This window comes from Medicago sativa, chromosome 1 (assembly GCF_051527215.1).
Source record: "Medicago sativa cultivar Bolivia chromosome 1, Bolivia_mono, whole genome shotgun sequence".
NCBI classification, from domain to species: domain Eukaryota; kingdom Viridiplantae; phylum Streptophyta; class Magnoliopsida; order Fabales; family Fabaceae; genus Medicago; species Medicago sativa.
The window spans coordinates 17,093,726-17,114,425 of NC_140749.1; the positions used below are offsets into that span (position 1 = coordinate 17,093,726).

At 34.7% G+C, this 20,700-nt stretch overlaps 1 protein-coding gene and 1 non-coding gene across 4 annotated transcripts; both read right to left on the minus strand.

The window, feature by feature from the left end:
• Positions 1 to 1,575: 1,575 nt before the first annotated feature.
• Positions 1,576 to 20,330, minus strand: LOC146953178 (aldehyde dehydrogenase family 3 member H1-like). 3 transcript variants are annotated; one of them, XM_085708244.1, is made up of 10 exons: positions 20,035 to 20,330; positions 5,212 to 5,280; positions 5,015 to 5,111; positions 4,495 to 4,701; positions 3,888 to 4,003; positions 3,555 to 3,659; positions 3,298 to 3,470; positions 3,102 to 3,192; positions 2,674 to 2,823; positions 1,576 to 2,065 (listed from the first exon to the last, which is right to left on the minus strand). In XM_085708244.1, the coding sequence occupies exons 1-10, from the start codon at positions 20,257 to 20,259 to the stop codon at positions 1,832 to 1,834; spliced, it is 1,467 nt and encodes a 488-aa protein (XP_085564370.1). In that variant the 5' UTR covers positions 20,260 to 20,330; the 3' UTR covers positions 1,576 to 1,831. The 3 variants fall into 3 exon arrangements, with proteins under 3 accessions (XP_085564370.1, XP_085564367.1, XP_085564372.1); XM_085708241.1 differs by lacking the exon at positions 20,035 to 20,330 and adding an exon at positions 7,983 to 8,383; XM_085708246.1 differs by lacking the exon at positions 20,035 to 20,330 and adding an exon at positions 7,508 to 8,383 and having other exon boundaries at positions 5,212 to 7,448.
• On the minus strand, positions 12,907 to 13,013 carry LOC146953179 (small nucleolar RNA R71). The gene has a single exon (XR_015025231.1). It is a non-coding gene; the product is annotated as a small nucleolar RNA R71 (small nucleolar RNA).
• Positions 20,331 to 20,700: the final 370 nt, after the last annotated feature.

The window sequence follows — 20,700 nt, forward strand, 5'->3', positions numbered from 1 at the left end:
AAAAATTATAAAAAAAGTGATGTGTCTATGTGGGACCCAAGATCTCAAGATTGAAGATCTCCATTGTAGATGCTCTAAGACCATCTCCATTGGGAGGGTCTTAATTATTTAAGACCCGGTACCTATTAGGTACCCTCAATGGGGAGAATCTTTTTCAAGGTCTTATAAGACTCGGGGTCTTACTTAAGACCCCCACTTTTAAGCAGGACCCGCACTCTTTTAATATTAAAAAATTGAAATATAATGATATAAATAGTTGGTTAGTGGGTCCCGTTTAAGAACTTTGTGTGATATTTGGGTTGGAGTGATTGATTGCTTATTAGGTACTACTATTAAAAAAATATAAATAAGTGATGTGTACACGTGTGACTCATTTAAGAACCTAAAAATGAATGTCTCCATTGTGGATGCTCTAACAGACTTTCCAAAAGCAAGATCCAAAACATTGAATTTTTTACAAGATCAAACTAGGGTCTTGCAAAACCTAATGACTTAGTCTATTTTAACCCTTAGCCAAGAGCACTAACACAATGGCTCAAAAAAACAAGAGAGCTAGGAGTGCTACCAATCGTGACAGAGACTTGATTTGTGGACCTACATGTGTTGAAATAATACATTATGGTGAAGGGCATGTATCATTCATATACAATGTGACTTTGTGGGATGACCTTATCCAGAAATAATTCCCAACTCTGTACCATAGAAATAGCACACCTTTTATCTTTACCCCATCAGGTGTAGATGAAGAAGACCTTGAAAAACAAAACTATAACAAGTATTTAGAAAGAGAAATGGCACAAATTATTAGGGGGGTGGGCATGAAGAGCAGACCATTATACAAGGATAGAGATAGACAATCGTTATACAAATGAGTGACGCATGTTAGCATAAAATTATATTGTAATTAAGCTAAGTTCATCATCATGTTCTTTCTTTGGAATGCATGGACTTAACCTCACAGTCTAACCATCAGGCTCATGAATTTGGGTTCTCATTGATTGTTCTGATGCTACTTTTCCTTTTATAGTTTGTCTCTTTCAACATGAAGAGATATTGTTTATTGAAAGTTGTTGATCCCACTTTAAAAATGCTAAGAAACACTACGAATTTACCAAAATAAATAATTCCATCGTTAGTTAACTACCGCCGGATGCCTTTCAGCGGCAGTTAACTGCTGTCGGCTTCTAATTCAACGGCAGTTAGCTGTCGTGGCCATTTTGTGCTTATAATTACAAAAAAAAAATTAAGATGTAGGAAGTGTTTAAGTTGGTGGTTGTTTGTTTAGTTTTTAACATGAGTGGTGATGAAAGGGATGGTGTTCGAACCATTGTTAACTACCGATGGAACCGACGGTAGTTAACTACCAATAAAGCTAAACGACAGTAGTTAACTATCGACGGGGGTTAAATAGGTTATTTTGTGGTATTTCTTAGCATTCTTTGAAGTCGAAACAACAATTTTCTTCTTTCTTTCATATCGAAGCAACTCTAGAACCCAAATCCCTCACTTTCAAAACTCAACTCGCAAACATGGCTTTTTAAAGAGGCCCTCCGCTAGCATGCTCAAATTGTACACTTTTTGTGAACTTAATCACACTTTATTACTATATTACATTAAGTTCCTTCTGTGAGAGTACATATAAATACTATATCAGCTCAACAGCATGACCACTAAAATCAATTGGACAAAAAAGAAAATAGCACTGCCTACTTTATTCTCAAGCACAAGACATGGTTGATAAGTTCAAACCAAAAAAATTGGACAATAAAATACAAGGAAACCTGAATACTTGCCAAATGAAAATAAATGCATGATTCCAAGACAAAGAATTCTAGGACCTTCCAAATAAGGCACGAATTATAGCAAGTAAACCACCACCCATGAGAGCCTTCATCAATCTCATCTTTGTATTGGTGTATGGTGGATACCTAATAGAAGCATCGCCAAAAAAACTGCGATAAAGAACTGCTTTTTTGTGGCTAAATGCATCAAATGAGAATTTTCCATGGTATGCACCCACTCCACTCTCACCTACTCCTCCAAAAGGCAAAGTATGAATTGCAAGCTGCACCAAGTGAAAAAAGCACATATGAATAAGAAATTAAGAGTGTCCAGTCAAAACTATGACGCACTAACAATGACACGACACTAATAAAAATTTAAGAGAATAAAAATGATTGATGCAACTGTCGTGTTGGTGTCTTCAATCTGAAATATCGGTGCTACATGCTTCTAAATAGTAAATAATAGCATCCGTTGAAGAAAAAAAGGCCACTTTTATTTGAATAAATTTCAATTTCAATTCAATCAGTAGAAGCAAATGCAAGGGTGAAAAAAAAATTCATTTCATTAGAAAATATATGGCTCCTCACTGTAGTAAGTTATACTTCTACGAAAAATATTCGCATTCGTTTTTTTTTTTTAATCCTCCATAACAATACAATTTTTGACACTGTTTTCAATTTTAATTTGATTTAGTCTAGAAGTAGCTTTAAAACCAGGAATTGCTGAGAACCAACTTAAAAGCTGATTTGGTGATCACCTTCACTGAACTTCTATTTACATATAAAAATGACATTCACAGGCACACATAAACTAAGAGATTCAAGGATGGACTGCGAAAGAAAGAAACTAAGAGATTCAAGGATGGACTGCGAAAGAAAGAAAAATTACGTGTAAAGTAGTGTCATTGATGACCAAACCACCAGCAGAAACAGTCTTAACAAAATGATCCTTGATCTTCTTGTCGTTTGTAAATATATATGCAGCAAGAGGCTTCGGTCCTGAATTTATCACATCAAAGCTTTCATCTAGTTTATCGACCTGTTTCGAGAAAGGAAACAAAAAAAGTCAAAAAATGAAAAACAAAATTTTGATTGATCAGCTATGACTTCAATTTACTAATGCATATTTCACATTTTATCTATTTCCTGGTTGGATTAAAATATCTTGTCGTTATCTTATAAAAAGGTGGAATTTATATTTTGCACTCTTTTCATATTGTTTCATTAGAGTATTGTAAAGACTAGAAGAGATAAAATAATGAAATTTTGAAGATCTCAAAGTAACAGTTATTGTGCATGTGAATCCTTAATTCGTACCGTGATGATGGGAAGTAATGGACCAAATATCTCTTCGCTCATTATCAGAGAATCACGCGGGACATCCAATAGAACAGTAGGGCTAATCCTCCTGGAATTTAAGAAAACAAAGTGACATTTTAGTGTCAATATTGTATTTCACTAAATCAAGACGTAACCAATGAAAAACCTCCAAAAAAGAAGACAGGGAGCTTACAATTTGCTTTTATCCTTTTCACCTCCATGAACAATCTTACCAGAAACTTTGTCATCATCCAAAAGCTTTATCAAGCGATCGAAGTGGTTTGAGTTTACAATACGTGACAAATCTTTTGATTCCAATTGATTCTTTCCATAAAATTGCTCTAATTCAGTCTTTAGTGAATCCACCTAGGAATAGGAGGAACCAAACACTAAACACTAAATGAAGAGACAGATTTAGAATGCTAGTTAAACTTAAGAAAAACTTATTACCAACTTAGGAGCATAGTCTTTTGTTGTTATGATATAATCTGGAGAAATGCAAGCTTGTCCATTGTTGCAACCCCACTTTCCAGCGATTATCCTTCTAGTTGCCACCTTGCAATTTTAAGTTCAAGTAAATTTAAGTCTTAGTGAGGTCCAAGGTAACTAGAATGATAGCAAGTACTCTATGTGGACTTAAATATAAACAAAAAGTGTACATGTATGATGTATCTGGTCCAAAGTGACAAGATACACGTACTTCTTTGCTTATATTTAAGTCCAGAATAATACTCGTTAAATACAAAAGACTGAAAGAGAGATTAAGGACTTAAGCGTAGATACCTGTAAGTTGATATTTGAATCAACAACAACTGGTGATTTTCCTCCAAGCTCCAGCACAACTGGTGTAAGGTGCTTAGCAGCAGCAGCCATAACAATGCGTGCCACTCTTCCATTGCCTAAAAAACCAACAATTACTTATTTGAGTAAATGATATGATCCACGGATCATTTTAATAAACTTCCAAGCAAACTTGAAGTCGTCTTCATGACAACTTCCCTGAACACTCTGTGATCAAAGCTCTAATACCAGTTGACGAGAACTAGTGCAATAAATGGAAGTAAAGAAGAATTTCTTTATTAAAATGAATGAATGATTACCCTTAGAGTGTGTTTGGATGAGGTAATTTGGAAATTTTAAATAATTTAAAATTCTAGGCAATTTACCTCAAAGTATTTGAATTCCTTCATAACATTACATTTCCTCAACATTACATTACATTCCCCCATCCAAACAATGGAATTCACCTCAAAGTATTTGAATTCCCTCATAACATTACATTCCCTCAAAACATTCCCCTATCCAAACACACTCTTAGGTTATTCTATCAGAAAACCAATTCAGAATTATAAACCATAAAAGAAAACCAGAGGGGAGAAACAAAGAGAACCTGTGTAGAAAATTTTGTCCCACTTTTGTTGCAGTAATACAGATGTTTCATCAACTGCACCCTCAACAACTCTTATAGATGAGTTATCCATGTATTCCCCTAACAGTTTTGCCAGCAACGATGATGTGGCTGGAGAAATTTCTGATGGTTTTAAGACCACAGCATTACCAGCTGCAATAGCTCCAATTACTGGATCAAGTGATAACACTGGAAAGACAGAGAGAGATATTAATAATATCGTCAGTATAGATTGAGGAAAGAACTTGGAGCAGTGTTGTCAAATAACAGTTATAGCAGCTCTATCGCGGTATAGTGTAACTGAATTTTCACAATTTTGTTCAGCAATACATGATTTAGTACTGAATGTTGCAAAATAGCGGCTATAGCAGCGCTCTAGGCTTATGGCATTGTAATGAAATATGAACAAAATGCTATTTTCTGCGATCTGCAATTGACATCACTAGCTTGGAGGGAAGAAAAAAGGGAGATGTTGAGTCAAAGCATAAATATTTTAACATACAAAATGGATAGTTCCATGCAGAGATGATCAACACAACTCCAAGTGGTTCAGATACTATTTCAGCTGAAGAAGGAAAAGTTGTGATTGATGTTTTGACCTGCATTAAAGGGGAATTCATGTGATCAACACAACTCCAAGTGGTTCAGATACTATGTCAGTCAAATAATGTAAGTGAAAGAATTTCACTGAAAACGTACCTTTTCCGGAGCCATCCAATGCTTCAATTCCTTGAGTGCAGTTTTACATGAGTTTTTCAACATACCAATCTGCAATGCAATTACACCAAGTATGAGAAGATATAAATATCATATGTAACGCTGTTGTGTTCATTACTCCAAACCCTTCAACAACCTAAGCAATAGTCAGGAAATCAGACTTCATTCTATACTTTCAGCTTCACCACACAACTCAGACTTATAACCTCCAGTCACACAACAATAACAACACCAACTGTTTTTCTATCAAACTTCATCTCCCTGTTAAAAGTATTCAAAATGTTGTTTAGATGCAATTTATGTCTTGAATTAATTTGTAATAATTTTTTTCATATCATGGCTAAAATAGATTCACGATCTATTCCTAATATTAGTTTGCTATCAAAAGAAACTTGAGTGTTAAGGTCCTGTCCAAGGGTAAAAATAACTCTTGAGACTATCTAAGCAATAAATACAACAACCAATTCACACTTGCTGGAGTATAATAATTGAATGCACAGGACCACTGGTTGCACATCATCAAAGATCTCCTAACCAGTGGCATCTCATTCTCATCTCAGAGCTAAACAAACATCCTATTTGTCAAATCATGAAAGAATGATTGTGCTTCTAATCATCTGGAAAGGAAAATGTACGACCACCACACACTTAATGCACAAACACAAACATCTAAATAGCATATACCAAAAACTAAAATAACACAAATTCAAAAAACCAGAGGCCATTAAGTACGAGGGTCAGTGCATGCATGTCTGCAAGTGTAACAACACATATTGTGGCAGTAGTTTAATAAAAATCTTCATCATTCTACTGTTGGGATATGATTGGATGCTTATGAGTGGGTGGAACAGAATGAAATAAATATCATTACTATGGTTTGAATACTTTAAGATAAAATAAACAAATAATAAGAAGAGAGTTATTGCACGGAATAGACTCTATTTGGTTGCATTTCATCCATAGTGTAGATAATTCAAGACTTACTAAGTAATAGTATATTATTTCATTTTACTAATCCAAATCCAAACATTATCTTTAATTTTGGGTTGAGTGTATATGTGTAAGTGTAACTCAATATCAGAAAATCTGCTAATGAAATGAAAGACGTGCACTACTAAAAGGGCAACCCGGTGCACTAGAGCTCCCGCATATGCAGGGTCCGGGAAGGGGTCCCACCATTTGGTGTATTGTACGCAGCCTTACCCTGTTTTACACAAGAGGCTGTTCCCAGGACTTGAACCCGTGACCTTTCAGTCACATGACAACAACTTTACCAATTGCGCCAAGGTTACCCCTCACGTGCACTACTATAAAACATATTTTAAGATCATATCACATTCAATGTTCGAGCAGTGTTGTCAATCACCGACCACGAAAATAACAATTTGTTCAAATTCTTCTACGAACAGTGCTATAGCACTGTCATAGCTACTACTATTTAACAATATTTTGTACTAAATACCATATCATGGAACTATTTAACAATACAAAGTTGGACTCTCAAACACACCTCTCAGACCTATGACCGAACATCTAAAGTGTTGCTATAGTCGCTATTTAACAACACAATGTTGGATCGTCAATGGACACCTCTAACACCTAAGACCTAGCATCTTAAGTGTCTCAAGTGGCCCCATAACAGATAAATAGACTGTGATACCATTTTAAAAAGATATACTTAAAAAAATACTTGTTAGTTGAGAAATATCCATCATTTATTTGAATTCAGATACCTAGTAGTTGTGGATTCCCCACTTTCACACATTTGGAATATCAGTGGCCACTTGGTCAAGATTGAACGGTCCAAAAAAATGCAAATTTTAATTTTTGTTTCAAAATTTAAAAATCCAAACTTAATTTTGGATCGTTTAATCTTAATCAAATGTCCACATTCCACATGCATAAATGCAAAAAATCCCAACAGGAAGGAATATGAATCCCAACCGTCTGAATGAATTGACTTGTTTTTGAGCTTATGCAAAACAATTCATGCAGATAAACAAGATTTTATGTAATATTCATAAGTTGGTCTGGTAGTTTATGAAAAAAAACAGACAAGATATAATTTTTTTTAGTGAAAACTTATGAACTAACATAAAAGCTTATTATTTGGGTAAGCTATTTTTCATAAGCTCAAAAATACGTCAATTCAAAGAAGTCTTATGTCACATTTAATGCCTATAACTCTCAAAAACAAACTTAAGAAGAGAAGCCACCACCTATGTCACATTTAATGCCTGTAACTCTCAAAAACAAACTTAAGAAGAGAAGCCACCACCTATAAGTAGAAGATTGGTCCCCTTCAAAAAGTGATAGTAGATCATTAATGCTCACACCAAACCATAAAAAACCCACACTGCAACGTTTCCACCACCGAACAGTACAGTACACACACCATAAAAATTTAAAAAAAAAAACATTCACTCAGATTTTCCTAGGATTCAACAGAACAGAACATAAACAACAGACACACATTTACAACCCAATCAAGCACTCTCATTAATTCACTTCACTTTTTAACCCAATAAAATCTGGACCCATAAATAACAACAATAAATGACATATATCTTCATTCATCACACACAAAAAAAAAAAAAAATTAAATGTCTGTGACAATAATGACACAATTAACGATGAAGATATTGTTAGGTCGGACACCTTCGCCTGAGTTCATGTGATATTTGTCACCACAAAAGAATAATACTAATAATAATAATAATAAGAAAAATATAATTTGCAGATAATAACCGAACCTCGTAGGCGACAGTTTCAAGAGGGGGTTTATCGATATCATTACGAAGAGCATCAATGATTTCTTCTTCATGAAAGTTTAAAAGCTTAAAAAGCTGGTTCAACTGCGACACTTTCCAGTCATAACTTCGTGTTTTTCCAGAACCAAATGTTTCTCTCAGTTCATTCACCAGCATGGATCCCGCTTCATTGTCGAACATATTCTTTCTCTCCAATTCATTCGTCATGATAAATCAAGAAACAGCGAGAGGATAAAGTAGATTATATTGGTTGAGTTCGTAGAAATGGAGGATAAATGGATTTGGTGATGTGTGTTTGAAGAGAAAGAAGAGGACAAAGTATTAGTAGTAGTGTATGACGTTGGTTATGTTGTGATGTGGGTAGGGTGGGTGATGAGGGTGGTACCGGTGGTCTTGACTTAGTTATGTTATATACTACTACTTACATTTCGTGGAGGGTAATCTACTAATCCACCTTTACTCTCAACTTGTTAAGCAATTAATTTTGGTCAAACACGATTAATTCATTTTTAATAATTTCTATTTTTGGTGAAATTATTAATTTCCATTTAAAAATATATTTTTTATAGTAAAAAAACAAAAACGTAACAAAATCAAAAAATTACACTATGTTGCGCTTACCGATTCTTGAGTTTAATGCGGAGATAAAGGTTATCAAAACATATTTGTTTGATTCATAAAAAACAAAAAACATATTAGTTTGAGTCTTTTTTTTTTTTGACAGAATAACATATCTATCTACCAACAATATATAAAAATTGAATTCTAGAAAAATTTCGTAATTTTCTTTATTAAAGCACATCTCTTTAATTTTATGTACATAATGATCATTTTATAAAATTTAATTTATTTGTTTTAAAAAAATTAATTATGGATAATGGTCATCGTAAGTGGAACAAATTTTTTCTTTCAAAAAAATTAGCAAAATTTTATAATAATCGTTCTTATTAAAACTCATGATCTACTCTACTAACAATATATAAAAATTGAAGTTCAGCAAAATTTCATAATCGTCTTTATTAATACTTATGATCTACTTAATTTTATGTGCATGATGGTCATTTTGCAAAATTTAATTAATTAATTTTTTTAAAATTAGTTACGTACACAAGTGTAACCAATTTCCACTCATAACTATAAAACTATTTTTTTTTATCTACTTCTACTAACAATTTTTTATCATTTATTCCTCTGAAAAAAATATTTTATCATTTATGGTACAAATATTGAAAATGAGAAATAAACTAAAATAAAATGATATGCTTGTAATTGTCCTTTAAATAAATGAATCAAAAGAATTATTTTTAAGGAAACAATATTGTTAGAAAGATCTTGAATGTATTCTATCTGTGTCCAAAAATAACAAAGTATTAGTATCAATCATAGAATTGTATAAGCTTCCTAATAAGTGAATTAAAAAAACATGCTTTTAGTTGATATGATCTTTCTATTTATTTTTTTCTAAATTGGGTATCCTGCACGCGTAATTAAAGAGAGTAATTCATCAAATTTTGTGGGACTCAAATATGCGAAAAACTATCTCGAAGAGTTTTAACACTGCTACATATACAAGGTTGTATTCGAATACAAGACCTAATTGGTTAAGCTATATGATTTTTTCAATTACAAATAAATGAATTAAAATTTTCAAAAAGATATATCAATGCATTGAATTGTTTATTTAATTGTGGCAAATTGGTCCTTTTATTTTTTTCGTACCACTTCGGTCATTTAAGTTAATTAATTGTAGCAAGTTTGTCCTTTAAGTTTTTTCCGTATCAATTAAGTCGTTTAAGTTATTTAATCGTAACAATTTCGGGGATTTCAGATCTTAAAAATGTAAGGTATTCAAAACATAAAGTTTCAATTAAATAATTTAAAGGAGGACTTTCTTTATAAAAAAAAAACTTAAAGGACCTAAGTGTTACAAAAAATACTTAAAGGACTAGCTTGTTATAATTAATTAACTTAAAGACCAATTTATTAGAGTTAAATAATTTAAAAGACATCTAGTGTAATTTAGCTGGAAAAAATTTATAAGTCATTTTGAGGGAAAAAATTATTTCAAATTATAAATCATTTTTAGATACTAGTGAAGTTTTAACATTATTTTCCTATTATATCTTTAATAATTCGTTACTTTATGTTCTTTTAATTTTTCTTTTAATTGCATACAAAATTAATTACATTTCTTAATATGAAATGCTAAAAATGACTTATAATTTGAGGTGAAATGAGTATTGCTCTCTCTGGTCCTATTTACAAGAAACAATTGATTTTTCAGATATATTGAATAATTTATGTATCTGGTCCCAGATACATAAATTATTCAATATATCTGAAAAATCAATTGTTTCTTGCAAATAGGATTGGAGGGAGTATAATTCAATAACTTATAAGAGGCTTTGACATGTGTGATAAATGCAACAATTGGCAAATGGCAACATCTTATCAATCAATATGACAATAAATATAAGCGCCCATACACGAATTTTCCACCCAAAAATAAAAACTACATAGACTGATAGGTGTTATACTGCCCTACCATTAATTTTACACAATAACCCATATAGATTTTTTGACATAGATATTATTGAGGCAATTTTTTTAACAATACAGTGAAATATCATATACATCATCCGGTTATTATTATAAAAAAAAATTTGCATTTTATATTCATTCAATTAATGATGTATATAGTCTTTATTATAGACAATATGCATCATTAATTGAATAAATCTAAAATACAAAATTTTGCTTATAATAGTGAATAGAGGGTATACTATTATTGGATGATTCTTTATTGAGGGTATAATTGGATGATTTTGTAAATAGTACAGTACTCCTTAAACTCAATATATAATAAACTTGTTTAAACTTCTATACAGAATTAATTTTTTTTTGAAATAATGCAGAATTAATTTTTATTCTATACTACTTGTTGATTAAACTTCTATACAGAATTAATTTTTTTTTTGAAATAATGCAGAATTAATTTTTATTCTATACTACTTGTTGAATTCGAAAATAAAAATAGTCGAATCCAAATTATGCATGATTGTATATGATGACATTCTGTCATTACGTAATATTAGGGACTTATTGTGACATTTTGATAGAGTTCTCATGCAATTTATACTGTTCTGGAGTGCAAAAAGCTTAAATATTGAAGTCTGTTCGAAGGAAATCGCGCCACGCCAATTTCAAGCCGTGCTGCGATTTTTGAAGCAAAATTACATCCTCCCTGTTTGAGGGAAATCGCGGCACGCCAATTAACAAGGCGCGGCGCGATTTTGACGGGTCAGGCCCATGACTTCTATAAATACTGCACTCAATCTGAAGAACAAGGGTTACGATTTTGGAGAACGAAAGTGCGATTTTAACACCCAGAAGGCTGCAGCGGAGAGGATTTCATCATCTCTAACCCAGTTTATGTATGTTTTAATTCTTTCATTGATTATGCTATTTGTAAACTCAATTATGAGTAGCTAAATCTCTTAGAGATTAGGTCGGAGATGAACCTATGTAACCCTAATTGATCATATGTTGCTGTGAAACTCTATTACTTATTAATGATATTCTAGTTTTCATTCAATTCAATTGTTCTTACTGCTTTTTATATCCTGATCAAATATAAACATGATTTTGTGAGATCGAATGACTACTGACCATAGCTTTCGACTTAGACCTAATTGAATTGTTCTAATAAACATGGTTAGTCTAGGAATGGATAATCGTTTGTTAGTGATATTAGGTTAACGTGCTTAAACCTTTGATGATTATTAGACCACCTAAGGAATTAGGGGCTGTAGTTTAAAAAGAGGGTCCTAACTCAAGGGATTGATTAGGGCTAATTTGTTAACTATCGTGAAACTAGAGAATCATTAGTAATAATAGGTGCAGTAACCAATTAGGGGAAACATAGAGGATTCGAAGACCTGATCTCATCTCTCTCCTATTTTCTTAATCAAATCTTTACTTTTTTATTTGATTTCTTAAAATCAAACCAAATCTACTGCCTAGTGGCAAAACAAAATAAACTTTTATACATCCTACTTTTATAACGCAATTGAATTATTGAAGTTAAAAACAGTCCTCGTGGGAACGATATTTTTACTACTTCGATAGTTATTGGTACACTTGCCAATCTTCTATCAAGTTTTTGGCGCCGTTGCCGGGGACTGTTGAATTATTTCAACAAGGCAATTACGTTATAATTTAGGGTTTTTGCAATTTAATTTTTCTGTTTTTAATTTTTTATTTTTCTGTTTTCATATTCACTTGATTACTTTGCGTTGTGCAGTGCTACTAAGGTATTTTGCTGTTTATGCGAGGTAAACAGAGCTCGGACGACTTAGAGTACGATCCGGAAATTGAAAGAACTGCTAGAGCACTTCGGAAAGCTGTCCGATCGCAAAGGTTAGCTCAATCCGTTCCACCGGGTGTTCGAGAACAAGTACCGGAGCAACTCTCAAGTGAATCTGAAACAATCTCTTCTCCTAAATCTGCAACTATGGAAGGAGAAGGAGTTGTACCACCAAGACCTAAGCTTGGAGACTACGGGTTAGCCACTCATCGCGGTCAACTGACCCACACTTTTCAACCAGCTAACCCCGTAGCTTTCGACATCAAGACAACTGTCCTCAACGGTTTAAGGGACAAGCAATTCGATGGGACTGAAGCTATGAGTCCTCATGAACACTTGAGCCGTTTTGCTGAAACCTGCGAGTTTTGTGTGCAACCAGCCACCGTGACTGAAGCACAAAAGAAGCTAAGGCTATTTCCTTTCACCTTGACGGGAAGAGCAAAAGATTGGTTGCTAACAATTCCAAACGGGACTGTCCAAACATGGGAAGAGTTAGAGCTGAAGTTCTTGGAGAAATACTTCCCTATGTCTAAGTATTGGGACAAGAAGATGGAGATCTCTAACTTCAAGCAAGGAGAAGGTGAATCACTGTATGATGCTTGGGAGCGATTCAATTTGCTTATCAAGAGATGCCCTAATCATGAGTTCACCGAGAAGCAATACCTCCAAATCTTCACTGAGGGGGTAACACCAAACACTCGAATGTTCTTAGATGCTTCCGCGGGAGGTAGTCTCAAGAGCAAAACTGATCATGAAGTCCAAGCTTTGATAGAAAACATGGCTGGAAATGAGTATCGTGCTGAAGCTAAGAAGAAGGAAAGAGGAGTGTTTGGGGTGAGTGAACAAACTGCTATCCTTGCTAACCAAGCAGCGATGAACAAACAGATCGAAGCTCTAACTAAGGAGTTTCAAGGCTTCACTTTGGCTCATAAGCAACAACAAGTAGCTGCAATCAAGTGTGACTTATGTGGTGAAGAACATCCCAACGGTGAATGTGTTCCAGAAGGGTCAAATGAAGAAGCTAACTTCATGGGAGGTTATCAAAGGCAGAATCAATACTACAATTCAGGCATTAACAAGCATCCCAATCTAAGCTACTCAAATAACAATGCTTTGAACTCTCAGATGCTCACTCCTCCTCAACAACAACAAAGGAAGCCATCAGCTCTTGAGGAAACTATGATGAACTTCATGAAGATGACTCAAGGCAACTTTGAAGAGATGAAGAAGAGTCAAGAAGCTGAAAGAAAGAACAATGAAGCTTCTAGGAAGCTGCTTGAAACTCAACTGGGGCAATTAGCTAAGCAATTGGCTGAACAAAGTAAAGGCGGATTCTCAGGTAACACTAAAGATAACCCTAAGAATGAGTCTTGTAATGCTATTGAATTAAGGAGCAAAAAGGTTTTGACACCTTTAGTTCCAAAAGCTCCAAAGAAGGTTGATGCAGTAGTTGAGGTAGAGGAGGATGATGTAGTTGAAAAAAATGATGAGGGTGTAGTTGAAAAAGAAAATGATCATGGAGTAGTTGAAAACGAAAGGAAGAAAAAAATAGAGGGAGAAAAAAGTGAGAAGTTAATTGATGAAGATTCAATCTTGAGGAAGTCGAAGAGTCAAATTTTGAAAGATGGAGACAAACCACAGGTTATTCCATCATATGTGAAGCTTCCATACCCTCACCTTTCAAAGAAGAAAGAAAAGGATGAAGGCCAATTCAAGAAGTTCATGCAACTTTTCTCACAACTTCAGGTGAATATTCCTTTCGGTGAAGCTCTTGATCAAATGCCGTTGTATGCTAAGTTCATGAAAGACTTGTTGACTAAACGAAGGAAGCCTAAGGATGATGAGAACATAGCACTTTCTGAGAATTGTAGTGCTATTCTTCAAAAGAAGCTGCCACCTAAGCTGAAGGATCCTGGAGCTTTTACTATCCCTTGTTCAATTGGACCGGTAGACATTGGAAGAGCTTTATGTGACTTGGGAGCAAGTATAAATCTGATGCCACTTTCAATGATGAAGAAGCTTAAGTGTGGGGAACCAAAACCAACAAGAATGACCATTACTTTAGCTGATCGGTCAATCTCTTATCCTGTCGGTATACTTGAAGATGTGCTAGTCAAGGTTAATGACTTGGTGTTCCCAGCAGATTTTGTGGTTCTAGACATGGCTGAAGATGAAGACATGCCACTCATTCTAGGAAGACCTTTTCTTGCAACTGGTCGTGCTTTGATTGATGTTGAACGTGGAGAGCTAATGTTGAGGTTCCATAAGGAGCAGGTAGTCTTCAATATCTTTGAGGCAATGAAGCACCAAGATGAGAATCCCAAGTGTTACCGGATTGACGTTGTGGAAGAAACAGTCGAAGATAAATCCCTTGAATCTCAACCTATTCAATCTAAGGAGGTGGAAAGTGTGGAATCTATAGATAGACAAGAAGTGATTGAAGATGTTGGAATGATAGAGGGTGTTAAGCAACTGGTAGTAAGCGAAGAACAGATGCAACAACAATCATCAGGAGACATCCGTGACAACAAGTATGGGGGATTGACAACTGGTAACAATGAAATAAAGACTACTACCACTGGTCCAGGTGGTAAATTGGCTTATAAGAGGATTCCCTGTGGGATGCGTAATGGGCCGGCTGCTTTTCAATGGTGTATGCTTTCAACTCTCTCTGATACTTTAGAAAGAATTAGGAGGTACTGTGACGAAGGGTTGGCAAGAAACAAGCCTGTTGATGAAGCTGTGGACCTAAAGAAGTCTGGTGCACAAGGAACTTTCAAGGGTAAGGAACAAAAGCTGAAACGGTACCGTAAAGGAGGACTCCCAAACAATGAAGAGGGAGCCACATCAACTGATCCTTAGGGATAGTCATCAGTCAAGCTAGTGACGGTAAAGAAGCGCTGAGTGGGAGGCAACCCACTATTTATTTTTCAGGTATGATTTTATTGCTTTCAAAAACAAAAACACAAAAATATTTTTCTTTTCTTTTAATACAAGGCAGGGAAATTTTAAAAATTTTTTGTTCAAGGATACCTCTTGCCAAGAAAATCATGCAAGGTACTGATGTCTTGCATGATTCTCTCCTCAAAAGTTTTTCAGAAATTAAAGGAACTCAGGCATTTTTCAAGAAAACAAAAATTTTGGCCTGAGGAAGCAAAACATGCTCCCTGTTTGACCAAAATCGCGCCGCGCCTATATATGGCCGCAGCGCGATTTTCACAAGCAAAGAACCAAACTCCCTGTTTTGAGGAAATCGCAGCACGCCTGATATTAGCCGCGGCGCGATTTTCCTCCTCAGCCTATAAAAACCTCACTGTTCATCATCATTTTCATTCCATTCTTCCTACTTTTCTTTACCAAACTTTCCCTAGACTTCCCATTCACGAATTTCTTCCATCTTCATCTACTTTATCACTTCCTAAACATCAGCAAACCACAATCCAACCACAAATTCATCAATCCAAACCATTATCATTCACAGTCCTTCACAATTTTCCCAAACTTCACAAAACTTTCCTTTCACCATCTTCCTTAACCACAAATGGCCTCCAACCCACGAAACACCCACTCAAAAAAAGCCACCAACCCCAAGCCATCCACAAGCAAAGCCAAACACCCTCGTGCCGCATCCGAACCACCCGAAAACGCCATTCATTTCATCAATGACCAAGCCCAAGAGTTCCACCAATCCATGAAAAGTTTTTGAAGTTGTGCGGGAGAGAAAGTTTGACTTCACAAGGCTTGTTAAGTATCCGTTCTCTGAGGCTGAATTACAAAGGAGAGGGTGTACGAAGTTGAATGAGATGATCGGTGAAGCGAACAACAAAACCGTGATCGTCGAATTCTTTGCAAATGCACGGGTTTACGATACACCCTTTCAATCTTTTGTTCGGGGAAAGATAATTGATTTCAGCCCTGAAGCCCTTAATGAATGGCTGAATGTTCAACCGCCGGAGGAGTGTTGGGTTAAAAAACTGAGGAGGGAGAGATTTGGTATGACGGAGACTTCGGACCAGCTGTGGGTGAACCGTCCTAGGTTCTCAGCTGCGTTTTCTGCGGAGGCTCAATTGAATATGGGTCCGATTAGTGGGTCCTATGAGAGGTTTGGAGGCTCCCGTGAGCGCATGGAGCAATATTTTACACAACAAGAAGAGTATGGTCTGCGCATGAGGAGGGAAATCACTGATGATTTCAATACCACCGAGCAAGATCAAGGGGATGGCATCTTTGAAGGATTGAGGACACCGGGGGCTGGACACTCGGATGATGATGTGAACATGGGCTGATCTACTGATGGATTAGCATTTTCTGCTTTGTATTTTATTTTCAGTCATTTTTCTTTTGATGTATTTTCTTTATTTTCTTTTTATGTCGAAGTCCATTGAACTTATTTCCCTATTGTAATTGCTCCTGCACTTGTTTATTATTAATGAATTTGTTTTGTTTCATGTGACCTATTCCAGTTTAGTAACAGTTGTTTGATGAAACGGTATTCCAAAAGTTCTAAAGGAGGGGTGACTTGATTCAAAGGCGAAGTGTACGGCGTTGCTAGGTAGTCACATACTCCCAGAAATCTCAGCCATAAGGTTCATTGCCAAATTTTGTTTTTCAATTTACTTATAAGGTTCGTTGCTAGATTAGTTTTCCATGCAACTACATTTCTAGAACTTGCATTGTTTCTCTATTATTGATTGGTCTTTGTCAATTACACACCGAGGCAAAAGTGCTTGGTCCTGTGAGCCTTTTTGAAGCCTACCCTGTTTTAATTTGTTGAATTTATCCTTTCTTAACCAATTGTGAGCCGGTAGGATTAGAACTTTTTGTTCGGTGACAAACTACATTACAAGCCTAGAGACTTTTAGGACTTGTCCCTTAATGAATTTCTGAGTTAAGGCATTGTAGAATGTTGCTAAAGATTAAGTTTGGGGTTGCTATTGGAATTTGCAACCAACTAAGTTTGGGGTGGGGGTACTAGAGAATAAGAGAACAAAAAAATGAAAGAAAAAAAAAAATGAAAGAAATATGAGATTGTCATGCAAAATATACACATAAAAATGGTGTATCAAAAAAAAAAAAAAAAGAAATTGAAGGATGAAAAAGGGACAAAACATTGAAAATCCGAGTAACTTCAAACTCGATTGTCCCTAAATGTTAAAAATATTCTCTAGTACCTTTGCATTGATTGTATTTCCACAAGGTGAATGATCGAAGGATTGAATTTTGTGCTTTAATTTCCGTAGGAATGCCTAACTCAAATTTTGTGTAGCCTACTTATCCAAATATATCCCACCTTTCACCTAAGCCCCGTTACAACCCTAAAGACCTCAAAAGTGTGTAATGATATTGACTTTAATTGATGTTTAGAAACTTTTCAAGCGTATGGTAATATGTAGACCTGCATGTCGACTGGTAGAACCCTATTTCATATTATTGCGTGGAGTTGTGAATTGGTGGATGCGAACAAGTCAAACTAGCTCATCTTTAGCTAGAAGGAGAATGAACTTTTGGGTACTATCGTTTTGTCAGGTAACTGTTATTTTACTGTCATTTGTCACTGTTGCAAGCAAATTCCTTGAGGACAAGGAATGGTTTAAGTTTGGGGTTGTGATGACATTCTGTCATTACGTAATATTAGGGACTTATTGTGACATTTTGATAGAGTTCTCATGCAATTTATACTGTTCTGGAGTGCAAAAAGCTTAAATATTGAAGTCTGTTCGAAGGAAATCGCGCCACGCCAATTTCAAGCCGTGCTGCGATTTTTGAAGCAAAATTACATCCTCCCTGTTTGAGGGAAATCGCGGCACGCCAATTAACAAGGCGCGGCGCGATTTTGACGGGTCAGGCCCATGACTTCTATAAATACTGCACTCAATCTGAAGAACAAGGGTTACGATTTTGGAGAACGAAAGTGCGATTTTAACACCCAGAAGGCTGCAGCGGAGAGGATTTCATCATCTCTAACCCAGTTTATGTATGTTTTAATTCTTTCATTGATTATGCTATTTGTAAACTCAATTATGAGTAGCTAAATCTCTTAGAGATTAGGTCGGAGATGAACCTATGTAACCCTAATTGATCATATGTTGCTGTGAAACTCTATTACTTATTAATGATATTCTAGTTTTCATTCAATTCAATTGTTCTTACTGCTTTTTATATCCTGATCAAATATAAACATGATTTTGTGAGATCGAATGACTACTGACCATAGCTTTCGACTTAGACCTAATTGAATTGTTCTAATAAACATGGTTAGTCTAGGAATGGATAATCGTTTGTTAGTGATATTAGGTTAACGTGCTTAAACCTTTGATGATTATTAGACCACCTAAGGAATTAGGGGCTGTAGTTTAAAAAGAGGGTCCTAACTCAAGGGATTGATTAGGGCTAATTTGTTAACTATCGTGAAACTAGAGAATCATTAGTAATAATAGGTGCAGTAACCAATTAGGGGAAACATAGAGGATTCGAAGACCTGATCTCATCTCTCTCCTATTTTCTTAATCAAATCTTTACTTTTTTATTTGATTTCTTAAAATCAAACCAAATCTACTGCCTAGTGTCAAAACAAAATAAACTTTTATACATCCTACTTTTATAACGCAATTGAATTATTGAAGTTAAAAACAGTCCTCGTGGGAACGATATTTTTACTACTTCGATAGTTATTGGTACACTTGCCAATCTTCTATCAGTATACATACCTGATCCCCGGTTCAGTTTGGTGTGTGACTGTGATAGGAGGGTAATGTGGACACGCAATATTGGAGGAATGGCGTGGCAAGAAAGTTGTTTGTAGCGTCATCTAGAAAAAATTGCTTATAGCGTGTGCATTTTCCTTCTCACGTTATTGGATCTTGTTTGGAAATCACAATCCCCTCCATATTTTTTTCAATTGAATCATTAACCGTTAGTCAATTGCTCAATCTGTTTGTTTTGGTTGTTACATCCTACAATGTGAAAGTTAAGTGTACATGTAACACTTTTGTGTGGACTGAGCGTTGTGTCACATCACAATGGATAATGTTATTAGTCTGTGACGTGGCATGACATTCGGCCCACATAGAGGTGACACATGTTCTATTAACTATCACGTTATAAGATGTAACGATCAAAATAAAATGAAGGGGTAATTGATTAACATTGGACAATTGCAGAGAGATTTTTGAGGTTTCTTAAAAGTCGGGGTTTTTTGACGAAAATTATAAGGAGGCTTTTATCTATTCACTCAAATAATTTGTTTTATGATTTTTGTCTCGGTTTTTAAATAAAATTTTGCACTATTTTGTATAGTTTTAATACATTATAGACTTTTTTCTTTCAACATTAACAACTCACACTTAACCCAAATTTAATTGTTTTTAGTTTTCTACTACTTTTTGGCCCAACCTGCATACACATAATACTCCATTTAAAATCAAGAAAAAATTATGCTAACACTGGAGTACCGAAGAAGGAGGAAAAAAAGTTTGACTACGGTGATTTCGTTTAAATTTCAAAGAGTATGAACTGAGGATTAAAATAAACCACTCCAAAACTCAAATTAATCTCAAGAGGCATATATATGATATAGATAAAAACAAAAACAGAAACTGAAAAAGAAGGAGTACTTAAACTTTAACAAACAATAAAATTGGTAAAATAGTACTATGAGAAATTGAGTACCTCTTGAATGAAGGATTCAGCTTCAGATTTTGATAAGTCAGAGTAAAGAGCTTCAACAATCTCTTGCTCATGTTTTCCAGTTAATTCCAAAAGTGCCTTCAACTGAGAAACTTTCCATTCGTAGCTTCGAGTCTTACCAGACTCAAACGTTACTCTCAAATCTTTAACTGTTGTTGAAGCTTCTTCCAAATCAAACACTTTTTTGTTGAGTTTAGAAGAGGCCATGTTTAGCTATAAGCTATGTTATGCAAATAGATAATTGTTTTATGCTGTACAAATATGTATGAACAATGTATGAAGCTGATGAATATTTAACAATATATATAGAAAAATTATTTTTGAATATCATACAAGATATTAAATAATGTGTTATTTTGTTTTTTAGGATATCTTTAAAATCAATGTACAGTGTATAAGATGAAAATTAGTAAGTGAGAGATAGAGATAACAGCAACATACTCTATGGACATTATTTTTGTCTTATGTTTTGCAATTCATATTTTATTATTATTTGTCTTATTTCCTGTTTTATATGTATATATTAAGTCAAATTAAGCTTGGAAATTTCCAATGGATGGAGTTGTGTTTGTTGTTTTCTACCAAGTTGCCCATATCAGATTCCTTTTCTTGAAAGTGGTGTATTAATTTTAAAATTTGGATTGTAGG